At 32.4% G+C, this 15,875-nt stretch overlaps 3 protein-coding genes across 6 annotated transcripts; 1 reads left to right on the top strand and 2 right to left on the bottom strand.

The window, feature by feature from the left end:
- Positions 1-837: 837 nt before the first annotated feature.
- Positions 838-7,261, bottom strand: LOC106664322 (vacuolar protein sorting-associated protein 16 homolog). The gene is given in 16 exon segments (XM_024226549.1): positions 838-1,135; positions 1,210-1,313; positions 1,369-1,465; positions 1,521-1,768; positions 1,819-2,196; positions 2,255-2,395; positions 2,580-2,715; positions 2,803-2,930; positions 3,010-3,135; positions 3,593-3,839; positions 3,898-4,073; positions 4,140-4,255; positions 4,319-4,472; positions 6,716-6,844; positions 6,906-7,095; positions 7,157-7,261. Coding segments are annotated over 16 exon segments (2,553 nt in total). The 5' UTR covers positions 7,213-7,261; the 3' UTR covers positions 838-1,008.
- A 24-nt stretch (positions 7,262-7,285) lies between these two features.
- Positions 7,286-10,621, top strand: LOC106664324 (guanosine-3',5'-bis(diphosphate) 3'-pyrophosphohydrolase MESH1). Of its 3 annotated transcripts, none has more exons than XM_014389947.2 (3): positions 7,286-7,390; positions 9,794-10,123; positions 10,218-10,621. In XM_014389947.2, exons 2-3 carry the CDS (start codon positions 9,800-9,802, stop codon positions 10,440-10,442), a joined length of 549 nt encoding a protein of 182 aa, XP_014245433.1. In that variant the 5' UTR covers positions 7,286-7,390; positions 9,794-9,799; the 3' UTR covers positions 10,443-10,621. The 3 variants fall into 3 exon arrangements, with proteins under 3 accessions (XP_014245433.1, XP_014245431.1, XP_014245434.1); XM_014389945.2 differs by lacking the exon at positions 7,286-7,390 and adding an exon at positions 9,608-9,643; XM_014389948.2 differs by lacking the exon at positions 7,286-7,390 and adding an exon at positions 9,614-9,706.
- On the bottom strand, positions 10,396-15,823 carry LOC106664323 (probable phosphoserine aminotransferase). 2 transcript variants are annotated; one of them, XM_014389943.2, is made up of 8 exons: positions 15,562-15,823; positions 11,755-11,885; positions 11,551-11,666; positions 11,335-11,496; positions 11,180-11,274; positions 10,947-11,116; positions 10,634-10,888; positions 10,396-10,572 (listed from the first exon to the last, which is right to left on the bottom strand). In XM_014389943.2, the coding sequence occupies exons 1-8, from the start codon at positions 15,607-15,609 to the stop codon at positions 10,470-10,472; spliced, it is 1,080 nt and encodes a 359-aa protein (XP_014245429.1). In that variant the 5' UTR covers positions 15,610-15,823; the 3' UTR covers positions 10,396-10,469. The 2 variants fall into 2 exon arrangements, with proteins under 2 accessions (XP_014245429.1, XP_014245430.1); XM_014389944.2 differs by lacking the exon at positions 15,562-15,823 and adding an exon at positions 12,233-12,286.
- Positions 15,824-15,875: the final 52 nt, after the last annotated feature.

The following is a 15,875-nucleotide window of genomic DNA, read 5'->3' as shown; positions in this document are numbered from 1 at the left end:
TTTTAAGCCCTCGTGATCCCATGTTGTACCCATTGATCTATTCCTGTGGCGAGCCAGGATGAGACTCCAACATGACCCATAACAGCATATGAAAACAAAATCGTCACAAATGACTAACAACTAACAAGATCAAATTTTGCATGCTATCAATTTGCTATTCCCATGTTCATAATTCACATCGTTTCATGATTCCAACTATAGAATGGGGTTATTGCCCCAATAGGCTGTTGGATGATTTGTCTGATGAATTACTGTTAAGCATATACATACAACACAGAGGAATGTATGGTAAATGTATTAAAATTATGGAAGTTAGCAATTACTCAACATAATACCATATTGGTCATTATCAATCATATGAATATCTAAAAATGGATATTAAACATAATGTTCCATATGATCAATTACCAAATGAGCAATCCAGTTCACGATCTTCGTCTTCTGACAAATTGTTTTCTGTCTTTTACGTGCCTAAGAACAACCCAGGTTTGAAGGGCGATCCTGGTTTTGTCTGTCAGATGCGTATATGTGTTGATATTTCTCACTTTTCAGCTGAATGTTCAAAACGGTGATCTTTGTATAATTATTTGTATACAAATACGACTATCACAATAGTTGTATCAATAGTTATATGTGTATTATGTTTATGTGAAGTGAAAATTTACCAGTATTAACAAACAGAAGTCTGAGGAACTATTTATAACATTTATTTATTTCTAACATTTATTTACCTGCTGTTAACATAACCTCATGATCATGATGATGAATAAAAAAACCTTTTTAATATTAATATATTTACAATATAATTATACAATGATATACATAATTAGATATAGCAAGATTAAAAAATAATAAACAGCATAATTTATACAGGCATATTGACAATCACAGCTTAATAAAAAAAAAAAAAATAATTAAAAAAATGAAAAATAAATAATGGTTAAAGTAATTTTTTACATATACATGATTTTTCAAAATATATATACTTAAATTTTTACCCTTTAAAATTCATTTCATATTCTTAAGCCGAAAATTGATCCTTTCTTTCAAATCTGAATCACACCTTGTCTGTATCTGCTTCAGCAAAGCGATATCATGGTGATTGAACGCCATTTCAGCAGCTTCGCTGTACATTCTGCAGATGCAATGTTTTTATTTTGAGTATAACAATTATAATTTTAAAAAAAGAAGAAGTACACGTAGGCTTACTCGAGTTTGAAGTGACATTTTGCAAGGTGGTCCTCTTGAACACGAGGAAGATATTTTTTTGCTTCATTTAGTTGGCCATATTTCACGCAAACATCGAAGAAAGGCTGTACAATAAGATTTGTTAATATTTGCAATACATGACAATATATAAGCACCTACTTCATATCCTATGGGCGATTTTTTGTGCTTTGCAAAAACATCAAGTTCAGTCCAGTTGTTCAAAGTTCCAAGTACTTCGACACGTAGCAACCAATATCTAAATGAAAGTTAAAAGTGAATTGAATGTTATTATTTTATTTTTAACCATTTACCTTCGATCGGAAACTTTATATTCGACACGCAATTTGTTTGCTAAGTTGGTCTGATCGATCATGAGGAGCGCTTTGACTGTGTCGTGTAGCGACTTTCCTAGAAAACTTTTTCTAAATTTGTTCTCAAAATTGTGTTGGTGTTTTGCGAGTTTTAATTCGTCTTCAACAAGGGCGGCGTTTGCTTCCATTTTGGCTTTCTTGTAAAATTCTTTGGCTGCGACTAACGAAGCTCCCTTCATCTTGATTTCCTTTAGAAAAACTTATGTCACTATGATTGATTGTTGTAGAATGAATTTACCTTAGGATCATAGCTTTCTCTGATGTAAAATTCTGCCAGGCACTTGTGGTTGTCTTCTTGTGTATAAACGTCTCTTAAAACACCTTTGTTATGTTCACGACAAAATTTTAAGTAAAGGGCTTGTGCCAATTGGAAATCTCTAATCTTCATCTGAAAATTAAATAACGTTTATTTTATTTAATTGTAAGATAAAAAGACGAAAGAAACTACCTGAAATTTGTCTTTTCCCATATTTTTGTTCATGTGGTATAGAACCTGATTGACTAAATCTGTATTTCCACTCTCTATCGCTTTTTTCAGTGCGGTCGTATCTTCAGGATCATTGAGCTTCAAAAGCACCGGGATTTGCAATCTCGCCCTTGGTTCATAATCTATCAACTGAGAAATAATGTTGTAAAAATTAATTTTAAAAGAAAAGGATATAATATAAACACACCTTAATAGCTAAATCAGTTTTCCCACATTCTAACGCTTTATTTGCGATATCTTTGTACGAAATATCTTTTGCATTGCCCAACTTGGCTGCGATATCTCGAGCCACCAATTCGGCATTAGCGCCAATTTTACAATGTTCAACCTGAAACAAAAATAAATACAAATTGTGAAACAGCCTGTCTGCCAATTCCCACTGCTTTTGTCAACGCAATTTCATAAACCTCTTAACATGGGAAATTGCAAAAACATGCATCAGTAGACATGATGACCAGGGACAATCAAGCTGTAAATCAAAATATTCTTGATATTATCAGATAAATTTTCACCTTGTACGATGCCCAGTGGAGCTGGATTTTGCTTGAATCTGGCATCTGAAGGAATTTTGCCAAGTCCAATGCTAAGAAATGGTGCCTCCTTAGCATGAGAAGTTCCATAAGACCGACAAATCCAAGTGTGGTCAGTCTTAACAACCATTAAAGAAAATATTTACAATAATTACGTTCGTAACAACAACAACATTAGAAACAAATCAAATGAATTAAAGGATACTGTGTGAGAGTCAATGGAATTCCAACTTTTGAATTTCTCACTGCATTTAAACACCTCAGGACTCGAATCATGGTAACATATTCAGTAGGATTATATCCATCCATATAGATTTTTCCAAACTGTGCTGCCTAGGGGAGGTAAAAACAAAATATTTTAAATAATACAGAGCAACCCTTATACATAATTTATCTGATATATCTGACATACTCGCATTAACATTTTTTGGGTTTCAGAATTGAACTCATGCCCAGCAGCATCGATGCACTGTTTAATAGCCCTGTCCAATTTAGGTTTAACTAAATGCAGATACTCGTTGGCACGGTGGCTTTTTCGCTAAAAAATAAAGTTAGTACTGTAAAACAAAAAATGTGTGATTGCACTAATACATGAATACTTTTAAGAAATGACAATTTTCTGTAATTATGCAAATGTAAAGTAAGAAAAAGATTTTTTTTCATCAATTTTATTAGGCTAATATATAGTACAGAAAAAAAGATACAATTGGTACAATATCTGAGTACAAAAATTTATGACAAAAGTTGGTCCTAAAGGCACCCTTGAAGTAGATCCTGTTTAAGGGCTGCCAGCAATACAATGATAAGAAAAGAAGGGTCGAGGGAAAAACTAGTGTATTGGGAAAATAACATTACTATACGTGGACAGAAGAAAATAGTAATAATAACAGTTACAACTTGTAAAAACAGATTAAACAACCGTGAAAAAACTTAAGAATTTGCCTTTTTTAAATTATTTTTATAGTTAATTTATTTAATTATAAGTAAAACAATACCTGATACTGCTTAGAAGCCTCGAGCAAGTAGGAGCCAGGGGAAGAACTGTTGATCTTGAATATGTCACGCACATCCGGCGGCACTTTCTGAATCATATCCATCGTGAAAGTTGAAATCACCCTGATACAATCCATCTCCTGTACACAAAGGACAGTGTCATCGTACATGTACTGTATGCTCTCTTCGTCAACACCGATGAGCTCGATAGTTTTACCCCAGTTGATACTAACTGTATCTTGTCCACACCTGGGTATTATTTTCAACATTAAAACCATAATTACACCGGTATGACGTTGGAGCGTACCAAAGCAGCTGAAAAGGTCTTGAGGGATTGCTCGTGTCGAAGATTCTAAAGCAAACAGAGCCGTCTACAGATCCTATCCACACCTTTCCTCTGTCAGTCATCACAGCTAATTTTGAATAATCAAAACTTGCGGCAATTTCCTTAATTTCATAATTTTCATCTGCGATGTTTATTTTCTAAAATTTAATTTAGATTCAGTTGACTAAGCAGTTAATAAGCATGTTTTATCATATTAAACTTACTAATTCAACAGGTTTGCTCTCCCCTTCTCTCAAGGAATATAAAATCCTACCCTGGCCAGCCAACACACGACTGTGCCTGTCTTCGCAGACTACAGCCCAAGCAAATGAACCACCACCTACAAGTGTGTACAAATGCAAAATATAATTTTAAAAAAATTAATAATTTAAAAAAATTCTACCTGGTGGCTCGGGTACAGATCGAACCTTAACATCTTTAACACTTTTAACACAATTTGCAAGAAATATTCTATAAGCTGATGTTAAAACAGCAATTCCTGTTCCAAGAACGGTTTTAAAAAACTTTGCTTCAATCACTTTAGTATCCTGTGCTTCCTAAAACAGAGAGAAAGTTTTAACAGAAATCAATGATTTATTTTATCACTACACTTTATTTTAGTACTTTTTTTTATATTAATCATCCCTTTATGAACAACACAACAATTTCAAAGTTTACTATTCTTGCTTTTGCTATGGACATTCTTTTTTAAAACTTCATAGTTCACTATGTATTCTTTATCTTATGCACTCATGCAACAGTCACACTTTTACTTCTATGTCATAATAATTCCAATGTGGGTCATGAGAGGATTTTGAAAATTGACTCAAGACCTTGTTAAAGTCAATTGTACAATACATTATTGTGTATATGTATTTTCCTCATGTGAATATTGTTGTCAATAATAAGCATACAATTTAAATCATTACTTTGGTTAAATTAGGACCAACTAAAAAAACATGGATTAATATTATAAGCATATAGGAGAAATCGAGTCAGACCGGATGGTTGCATTTTTCTATGAATCCCTTACAAATTTGCAATCATCATTAGCTGTCTAAACTGTAAAATGAATCGTTGCAGATAAATTAACTCATTCATAACTCGCATCATTCAAGAACGATGAAACGAGCCTTCCTCATATGGGTTCTATTCAAGAACAACACAAGTCTCCTTGCAACTAGGTCTTTCAAAATCCAATATTTTAGAAGTATTACAAATCAACACCGTGATGATTGTGTTAAGTTTGTTATACTCCTATATGATTTAATAAATTTGTAAGAATATATCAGCATTTTGCAAAAGGGTATAAAGGTTGGTGATGAAAAGCTTGCTAAATGAAAGAAATAGAATCCAGCTTTAGGCAAATAACAACTTTGGCATTCCAACAATAATGAGGCATTACAAAGGATAAAAGGTAATTTATTTAAACTGGCTATTTTTTGTCCTTTTCTATCATGGAACAATATTAACCTTGTTTGAATTGTTGAGCATTCATGGCAGTAAGGCATTGCCCCTAAACATTTTTTATCCTTAAATGTTTTAAACTTTTTCCCTGCCATTTCAAGTAAATTCACCATTTGAGTTAATGTGGTTAAGAAGAACACCAATGGTTGAATCATACGAAGAAGTAATGAATTGCTCCAATCATTTATTTATGAATGCTGATGCATTTCGGGGCCTACCTGAATCTGTGGGTTGTTAAAAATGCTGAAGCGGCATTGGCCATTTATTGGGTCCGTCTTCACTCAAGGGTTTGTTGAATTACTCAATTGCGTTTTGGCCTCCTGGCATTCCACACTGAAGATGGTGCAATGCCAAAACTCATTTGAGTAGTTCAAAAAACCAGTGAGCGAAGATGGGCCCAATAAGTGACTAGTTCACAGACTCGCAGACCAACACCCATCATCAAGTCTAACCCAGCCATTCAGGCTACATTACTTTAAAAAATGGTTCGTCAAACTTTAACCTAAATCTAAGGCAGTGTGGATTTTGCATTTTTATTATCTTTGATAACAATCCAATGACCAAATACTGGTTCAACAAAGAAAGTGATTTATAAGATCTGTTTGGTCTTGTCCAGTCATTGAGAATCCTTTTGTACACGTGTATGTTTGTAAGTACAAATTTGCCAAGGAGTGCAACATAAACATTTGAATGTAAAAATGTGCTTGTAATTAAAAATTGATTTTTGGTCAGAAGTATATAAACATAAATTCTTTTATTATTATGTTAACATTGAAAACCTTTTCACTTTCTTCTTTGCATTTTAAACTATGAAATGACTAGACTAATATATACAAATATCACAGACAGTAAAAAGTGTGTAAATAAAAATCAGTCATTGTTGTTTTTAGTTGTATTTACACCCTTTTTACTGTCTGTTATATTCGTATAAATTAGTCAGTTCATAGTTGAAAAGGTGAAGAAAGTAAAAAGGTTTTCAGTGTTAGCATGAAAATAAAAGAATTTAAGTTTATATACTTCTGACCAAAAATCAAGCCCTGAAGAATGTACAATAAAGTTCCGAAACCTAGGTGAAGATTTAAAATTAAAAATAACTTTCTTTGACCACATCCCTGACAACAACCAAGAGAACATTATCTACATAAGTTGGTTGATAAATCGCAAAACATTATTACTTATGTATAATTTAAACTCTTATAGAACTTGTAACTGGGTATATTTACCCATATAAATAAGTCTGAAATGTAAAACCTATGAGATAATCTGGGATGATAGAGTGGCAGGTTCATCATATGCGGATATTCCACAATAAAAATATTTACTAATGTCTCACCTTCCCCATGCTAAAGTTAAAAAGGGGCTTTGAAAATATGTTGTACACCAGGACCTGCCCATCCTCCCTTACACAGAGCAAGTTGCAATTCGACGACCATCCGAAATCAATAATAGACCCACTGTCCCACTGAAAAAGAGTCGCACTATTTAGATACAATTCATACAGTCAACAATGAAATGTAACTAACCAAAAGCGTTGATATTTCAACTCCGGATGCGTTGTATATCGCGATGATGGGCTTGCTGCTACCTTGCACTTTCACCACTTTTTTCCTATTTCTTATCACAGCGATGGGGCCGCCGTAGTAGGACGAAGTGAGAGAAAGCACTTCCAGGTTGATCTCCGGAGACCAATCCATGTTGTAGACCTCAATTTTTCTTGGGGCAAATATCATAATAAGTTTCTAAAAAGAGTTTAAAATTGAATAATTGCATTTACCTGTAGTAATCATCTTTGCCAAAAGGGCTCCAATCCCCAGTCAATAAAATAGCCATTTTCTATGATGTTGACTGTTGAAAATTATAATGGGGGAAACGGCTTAATCTAACATGAGATAACAGTATTTGTAAATTCTAACGAAACCTTCCTCATATATGTGATAAGAAATAAAGACTGTCATGTTTACTTACTGAAAATTTAATTAAAAGCTTACAAACTTCAGCTAATTATATAGTGAGTAATTATCTGGTGCATATTTGCATTTTTCAATGGTATAAATTAATTTATGCAAAAAGAATTAATATTGTATAAACATCATACCAGCTTTTCTTGAACATCAATTTAAAAACAAGAGAAAGCATAGCAATTGTTAAAATCAAGAAAATTTAGTCCAATTTGTTCAAAGTAATTATTTTATCATTTGTCAGTAAAAAGACAACATTGACAAACCAGAATGACAACCAAGGCAGTAATAAAAAAAAATTGTCTTCTCGAACATTCATGCGTTTAACACAGTTGCATAATTGCATATTGTATTAAGAACAACTCGGGTATCGGTATTCGCAACATGCAAAGGCATTGACACAGCGTCATCCCGGGTTTAAATTGCTGCTGGATATGAACCCGACACTCTTACAAATGGGCTTTTTTCCATAACACCGAAACCCTGAGGGTTGATATGACCTCTGCTGTTGCAAACCCCTTTAAAATAAAATAACTATGCATGATTGTCAACAATAGTTCAGCAGCCAACAATAACAATAATAAAAAGTAATCTATTGTTAATTATCTAAGTTTTTATATTTTTTATTTATGGCCTGTCCATATATGCACTTCTGTTAATATAAGTGCAGAACCAACTACCAAGCCATGACAATCACTCTTTTGAGGACGAGTTAGATCCTGGTCTTATCCGTACCAACGTTGAAGTTAGCCTCAAGGTACTGCCGACAACTATATCGTTTCAGCCCCAACGAATGCAGCTTTAACATAAAAACTCACTCATTCTTAAATACATTCCCTCTTATTTATAAACCTTTCACGCAAGTAGGGTGACGGAGTACTACACTGAAGGTAAAAAGTGACCACTTTTTTTTTCAGTTCTCTTCTTGCGTTGATCACCTCTTGCATTCGATGTGGCATCGATTTCGTGAGGTTTTGAATGTAATGTCATGGAATATTTTCAAATTCCTCCAACAGTCATTTTAACTTCTGCAAATTCAATGGCATCACTGGGCAACTTTTTATCCTCTTTGACAAAAATTAAAGTGATACATCTACATTGACCTATTTAAATTCACAAATTTAACAACTCTTCAAGATTGTTGAAAAAGGCAAGATACCATCGAAACTTACGAAATTCTTACAAATAAATATGACCCTTCTCCCACTTAATAAATAAAATAAAAAATTATTTCTCGACTTCTGTAAAGAGATTGTTTGCATAAGTTTACAATTTACAAAATAAAAATTCTATTGTGTATTCAGGTGCTCTCGAAAAATTTGAAGTGGTAGAAGAGGAAACGAGCTGCTTTGAAATTTAATCCATTAAAAATTTATAAGTTTTAGTTGTCCCAGTTCCATCTACGGTCATCCCTAGAAAATAAATAATACAATAAGTAACTTAAATTAAAAAAAAAATCATTTAATCTATTGTATGTTATTTTATGGCCTACTTAGCATATAAAAGCAGATGTATCAGAAGTGCATTATTGTTCATGAAAAAGTACTGGAATAACATGACTAAAACTGTAAGAGTTATGAAATAAAACAGTGTAGTTAGAAAATAGACTTATTATCAGCAAACATTCTCATGACACGTGGAAAGGGTTTTTTAAGTTCATTCGCCTTAGTATTTTATCAAGACTAAGCTCAAGGAACTTGATTGTACTTATCACCTCTGCAGTACGATCCTGCATTTGGTCAATAGAATTGCTTCACCATGCAACTGATTCTTATTTTCCAATACATATAACCTGTCAACAATTTTGGCAAGCCAATAAATTGAAAAGAAGACAGGACGTCCTGGGATATACCATTGTAATAATAATATTTTGCATTTTTTTAAAATACAATTGCAAAAATTGTTGGTTGAAATTCCTTTTATTAACACTCAGGGAAAAAAGAAGGAAACCATTGGAATGCAAATTTCAAGCCAAAGGCATTCCTCAATATTCAAATATATGGTAAATTATTCAGCTACTAATTTATTTACTTTGGATTACCGCATTTAAATTGTTTATTATCTCAGAAAGTTTTATTTTTGAAATATTCACACAATGTTTTAAAAGGACATTTCTGTTAAAAATAACATTTATATTTGATCCATGGTAAATTATATTTGTATTGTAATTGGCAGGATTGTCCTTGAAAAACTTGTTTAAAATGTGTAAGCCAGGCTAAAGCAACCTTCAGTATCTTTAATATGAAAGATTAAAATTATAATCACCGTTATCTCTGAATATTATGGTCAAAACAGAAATAAATGTAAAACACTATTGCATCAGCCACTTAATTAGGGCATATTTAGCAGCCATGAGCAATTTATAGGTTTTACAATGCATTTCTCTTAGTTGTTATCAAGTGTTTTAAGTGTTTTTTACAAATTTGAAATACCTGTTTAATTACTTTTTACAGTTGGTGATGGAATCCTCACAGAATCTGCTCATTCCAGGATTAATTAAATGTGTCAATTTCTCTGCAGTTAAACATAAAAATCAAAGGAGGTTGGATAAAGAGAAAACGCCTTATATCAATCATCCGATTGGTGTAGCAAATATTCTATGTGAAGAAGGCGGGATTTCTGACCCTGATGTCATCATGGCTGCGATCCTTCATGACACAGTCGAAGATACGGATACGACGTTTGAAGAAATTGAACAACATTTCGGCCACCATGTCAGGTCGATTGTCAAGGAAGTAACCGATGACAAAAGCCTTCCCAAGCAAAGACGAAAGGATCTCCAGGTTCAATGATAATATTAATAAATAATAATAATTCAATAATATATGTTTAGATATATTGTATTGTAAGTACATGCAAAGTTTTTTTACATTATAGATTGAACATGCAAAAGGCTCTTCTTATGAAGCGAAACTTGTTAAATTGGCTGATAAGTTGTACAACCTGAGGGATTTAAAAAGGCAAACACCTGAGGGATGGAGCGATGAAAGAGTGAATGAATATTTCAAATGGTCTAGTAAGGTTGTGGAAGGGCTTCGAGGTACAAATAAAAATCTAGAAGATAAACTGGACGATTTATTCGCTTCAGTAAAAGATGCCTAATAATATAAACTATGGCGATCACAATATTTAGCTGTATTTGTTCTTGAAATCGTTCATAAATTTGAAAAGAAATGTGGTTTCTTCAACTGAAATGGCATTATATATAGATGCCCTGATTCCTCCGACCAATCTAAAAACAACAGTTTATAGAAATATATATTTGCTCAATTATAATTTTTAAAAAAAATTACCTGTGCCCTTTCAATTGAATCATCTTCAATTTCTTTGCCTCCTTTAAAAATTCTTCCTCCAATTCAGTCTTACTTATTCTAAAAGGTACATTCATTCTAGACCTCACAGCGTCTTTAACGGGGCATATATAAAACCCGTCGGAATTGTCGATTGCCGAGTAGATCATTTTGCTTTTCTCTTTTGCCCTCTTCTCCATTCCTTCCACTCCTCCATTTTTTTTAATCCAATCGAAGACTTCACCCATAACATAAATGCTGAAAAATAACTCCATGGTTATATCTGTGATTGAGCCGATAATTAGAATGAACTAACCAAAAAGTGGGTGGAGTGTTGTGAAGAGAGTTGTCTTTCGCCATTACAGTAAAATCCCACACTGTTGGACAAACGGGCATTGGTTTTCCTAAAAGATCTTCCCGTACAATCACCAGTGTGACACCTGCAGGTCCGATATTTTTCTGAGCTCCAGCGAATATGACACCAAACTGAATTCAAAATAAAAAGTCCAATTTGAATAGAATTATTTCAAAAAGACAAAAGCATCAAACCTTTTTCACATCGACCGGACGCGAAAGCATGTTGGAGGACATATCAGCAACAAGAGGTACTCCTTTGGTGTCGGGCACAAACTGAAATTCAACACCTGGAAGGTAAAATAATTTTCAACAAATTTTATTGTAATTCCAGTTTATGATCAATTTACCATGAACAGTTTCATTAGCGCAGTAATAAACGTATGATGCATTCGGATCAAGGTTCCATGTATCTTGGCTCGGTACATCTACATATTTGTCAGTTTTTGGCAATACCAAATTTACTTTTCCATACTTGGCAGCCTCTTTTGCCGCTTTTGCTGACCAAGATCCTGAGAAGAAAATGTTTTGCAATCCCATTCAAATAGAAAACAAGCATAAATTACCAGTTACTAAGTAGTCCGCGGAACCTGTCCTATTAATAAGATTCATGGCAACAGCAGCAAAGAGCCCTGTACCGCCTCCTTGTAGGAAAAGTACTTTATAGTTATCTGGCACATTCCTATAAAAATTCTTTCCTCATTTTCCAAATTGAAATGTACAATGATGCTAATATAAGTTTTGAAAATACAAAAATGTCGAATACTAACAAAATTTCTCTGACACATTGTTGAGCTTTGTTATTTATGTTTTCATATTCGGCTGACCGATGGCTCATTTCCATAACACTCATCCCTGTGTTTCCATAGTCAAGCAGTTCGTTTTGTATCTTGCACAACACCTGGACAGAATTAAAATAGATTATTTATTCATTTACAATGCTAATCATATACTATACATTCATATATCAAAATTACACGAACACATTTATATTTGTAATTTTAGTTTTGCTCTGATACTTTTAGAAAAGAAAGCAAGAATGATTTCATTTCTGTTAAAAAAAAGTGTTTGCAGTTTTTTTCTTTTTCTGGGAGTTTTCAACTGCAGTAATCATTTTAGTCTCTTTCTTACATCCTTACATTAGAATACATTGCCAAACCACTCAATACAATTCGTCTGAACGCTTTATAAGTATCCCCATTGCTCGCACTCTCATCCAGTGCCGCACTCATTCGTTTACCGACTTACATTCACACATTCGGAGTGGGCAGTAAAATGTTCCATCATCCCCTAGCTACCTTCTCACAACAATAATTTCTCTGCAATGATGACTGTTACTTTGCAATTTATAGAATGTAATTAAATAAAATATTTTTTTCCGTTTTCATGACATGTACAGTTGGTAAGATTAAAGTATTCACATATTTTTCAATCCATTCTCTTTTTACCAGGTAAATGATTGATCTTTGTATTTTATTTATTTAATGCGTTGTTCAGAATTATCAGTATTATGCAATTACTACAAGAAGCATTTTCAAATAAAACCCTATCTTGATTGTAGATTGTATTTTTGGGAGTAATAATTCAAAAGATTAGATAAAAAGGGTGTCATGCCATTGAAATGATAAACCATTTAAACAAAAAATTTTATTTCAAAAGATCCATGTCCTATTCACCAGTGCAATACAAAATATAAATGTGTGGTGTTTAGTGACTGTTAGTCAATGATTATTCGGAGATTATGTTTTCCGTGTAGATGTGTCATTATCGGGTGTCGTGTTGAGAGTGTCACTTCCAAACACTTTGAGCACTGAAGATGATCTCAATAAAGATCGAAATGCTGGCACAATAAAGAAAATGATTTTCTAAACCCTACGTCACATCAGACCACATCTCACATTCTCCGAATAAACAAAATATAAAATCATAATGTTTATTATAGTTTTCAAAATACAAACTATATCGCTCTAATAAGCACCCTAGCAATCATTGACTGGGATAAACTATAAATATTTTCTTTGGTGTTTGATCAGCCTTCTCAGTTTAAATATACTTTCCTAAAGGTAGATTGGGGATGAGGCCAGGAAGACCGGTAGAGCCCACCTTCGGATAGCGGCAAGCGGCCGAAAGCTCGACAAGAAAATAAATGTTGTTTCTGTCTTCCTGGCCTCATCCCCAATCTACCTTTAGGAAAGTATATATAAACTATAAAGCCAAAAACATATTAATCATTACGTTGAAAGTTTCTGTAAACTACTATGTAATTTGATTGACCTATGTGTATTCCATTTTCCTAAATGTTTTTCAAATGATTTAAAGGAACTTAATAGAAAAAAAGAAAGCCCACATACAATTTAAGAATTCAAAATCACCTAATGACAACATGGAATTTTCAAGAATATATGTTGAATGTAAAAATCTTGCAACAATAGACATAAAAATGTTAGAATATGATGTATTAATAAATCCTAAACATTTTTGGTCTTACATCAGTAATGAAAAAAAAATTCATTGCCTGTGTCTATTTTGGAACGGTATATTCCCATAACACTACAACCTGTACTAGTATTGAACATGATGAAACAGTGAAGGTATGGTCCCCATATAACAAAATTAAATAATCACAAAAAAAATTGTTTTTTGACACAGTTTCTTAGGAAGAATAGTAACAAATATTAGCTCCTTAAAAAATAGAAGAATTAGCAGGGATATTCAAGTATTATATAAGTTATTAAACATTTAAAGAAAAAAATCATTAAAAACTGCTCAGGGCTAGTTGAAAAACTGTGTCTCAACATATCAGATAAAAGAACAAGATTCACAAACATATTCTATTTATATAATGCCTCAGTCATTAGAATGTATAGGGTGGCAAATCATAAGCAATTAGATTGGTTTTGCAACTCGTCTATATTTAAACTAAAAATTGTAAACTCCTTGTAGCTTCAAAATATTGTGATGAAACAGTAAATTGCCCATCTAGCTGTTAATAAAACTTTCGATTTTTTAAATCGCATAAACTTGACCTTCATCAAGAGTTCCCTAACAGCAATACATTGGTGGTTTGTTATCAGAAGAACTTGTTCCTTATATGCCATTAATTGGCGATGGTTTTATGCATGTCAGTGCAAGGCCCCAAACAGCCTAGGACTGTTGGTGACTACTTGGAACGAGCTTCAATGTAATGAGTGACCTGCATATAGTCCCGACTTAATATCAATCACTGTTGGAAGTTGTCAAAGAGGGTAAAAAGTTGCCCATTGATGCCAGAAAATTTGCAGGAATTAAAAAAGGCGCTGTTGGAGAATGCAAATATTCCTCAGCACTACATTCAAAACCTGATAAATCAATGCCACGTCAAATGCAAGCGGTGATCAATGCAATAGGAGGGAATACTCCATACCGAATTGCAAATTTACTTCATTGTTTCCTTAATTAGTGATTTAGATATAACATATTTTTCTTTAAAAATATCCAGTAAACAACAAAAATAAAAATTATTGCATTGATATTTAATTCAATGATTGCAAGTATTTATTTAAATTTAAAAAAGAAAGAAAAAATGAGGGTGGCCACTTTTTTGCCTCCTGGTAAAATAAAGCAATGAATTAACACTCAAAAAATAGATCAATCAATATTTAATGGGAGAAAAAAAGGAGATAAGAAAATTCTCTAGATAAAAAGATGTTTTTAAATTGAACCTATAAGAATTTTTGCATGACTTCAAAATTGGTTTAATTTTGATTTAATGTTAATTTTTTATTAACAATAACTATCATTAATTTTGATCCAAAAAATAGATAAAAATGTAAACTGAAACTATGAAAATGATATTATTTTACTATTGCTACAATTTTTGTTAATTATGACTGTATTTCTTGTTAGGGTTTCATGATGGGTGAGAAATAGCCCAAAATGTAGAGAAAAAATGAACAATGTTTTTGAAATAAATTAACATTTGAGAAAATTTTTTTAAAAAAAACTATAAACCATGTGCATCTTGGGATAAACCCTAATTTAAAAACTCCTTTTAGGAAATAGAAAAAAAAAAATATATATATATATATATAATTTTACAATATTGGTGCTTGTGAAATATGAAATGGAAACTTCTTTCTCTTACCTAAACTCTTATTTACTTTTAAAAAAAAGTGAATATTTTAAATAAAAGAAAGATTTCTTAAAGTGACGCATCAGGAGTCACCCATGTAAGTGTCTCCTGATGTGACAAAATTTAAAATCAATAAAATATCTTGAATGTATAATATTAAACCTTTTCAAATTCATAAGTGTTTCTTATTTGAACAATTTTAATTTTAAATTAAACAATATGAAGTTTGTTATTAATATTGAACTTTTATTTCTTTATCTCTATGATAGTGATAATAGAAGGATAAGAAAAATTGCTTAATGGCCTTGTTTGCACTTTATAAAAATAGAAATCTGTGTTTTTGTTTTCTGCACTGAACTTTCACCGTTTTATTTTTTCTTTCTTGCACTGAACTCTCGCCTGAAAATGCTTATCACATAAAGCGATACGGTTGAAATTGGTATACCATATATGTTTATTAACGTACCTCTCTGGGCAGTTTGGCAGGGCCAGCGCCAAAATTTATAGTTTCCATGGTTTTATTATTTTTTTCCTGTCCAGTTCCACTCTGTACAAGGCTGACACTGAACTGCAATAATCTTTCAACTCCTGTTAAATTAGTTATTTATCAAAACTCAAGGTCTAATGACGTTTTTTTTTGTTGATAAGATCTTTTATCTGTATTTAAATCCGACAAGGGAAATATGTAGACTGAGATTTTGCAAATTCTGCCTTTAGTTTAGAGTGGATTCTTTTATATATATATATATATATATATATNTTTTTTAATCCCCACTTTGT

The sequence above is a fragment of the Cimex lectularius genome, unplaced genomic scaffold (genome assembly GCF_000648675.2).
Source record: "Cimex lectularius strain Harlan isolate CLEC.00 unplaced genomic scaffold, Clec_2.1 scaffold50, whole genome shotgun sequence".
Lineage (NCBI taxonomy): Eukaryota > Metazoa > Arthropoda > Insecta > Hemiptera > Cimicidae > Cimex > Cimex lectularius.
The sequence above is the reverse complement of the archived record's forward strand: the minus strand, read 5'-3'. Positions and strand labels throughout refer to the sequence as shown.

Excerpts from the sequence above, each read along its gene's own strand:
- LOC106664324 (XM_014389945.2), top strand. The coding sequence starts at position 9,623 with ATGGTCAAAACAGAAATAAAT. Across the intron at positions 9,644-9,793 it reads TGGTCAAAACAGAAATAAAT|TTGGTGATGGAATCCTCACA; the intron begins GTAAAACACTAT and ends TACTTTTTACAG. Across the intron at positions 10,124-10,217 it reads AAAGACGAAAGGATCTCCAG|ATTGAACATGCAAAAGGCTC; the intron begins GTTCAATGATAA and ends TTTACATTATAG.
- LOC106664323 (XM_014389943.2), bottom strand. The coding sequence starts at position 15,609 with ATGGAAACTATAAATTTTGGCGCTGGCCCTGCCAAACTGCCCAGAGAG. Across the intron at positions 11,497-11,550 it reads CGCGGACTACTTAGTAACTG|GATCTTGGTCAGCAAAAGCG; the intron begins GTAATTTATGCT and ends TTTTCTTCTCAG. Across the intron at positions 11,117-11,179 it reads GTCCGGTCGATGTGAAAAAG|TTTGGTGTCATATTCGCTGG; the intron begins GTTTGATGCTTT and ends TTTTGAATTCAG.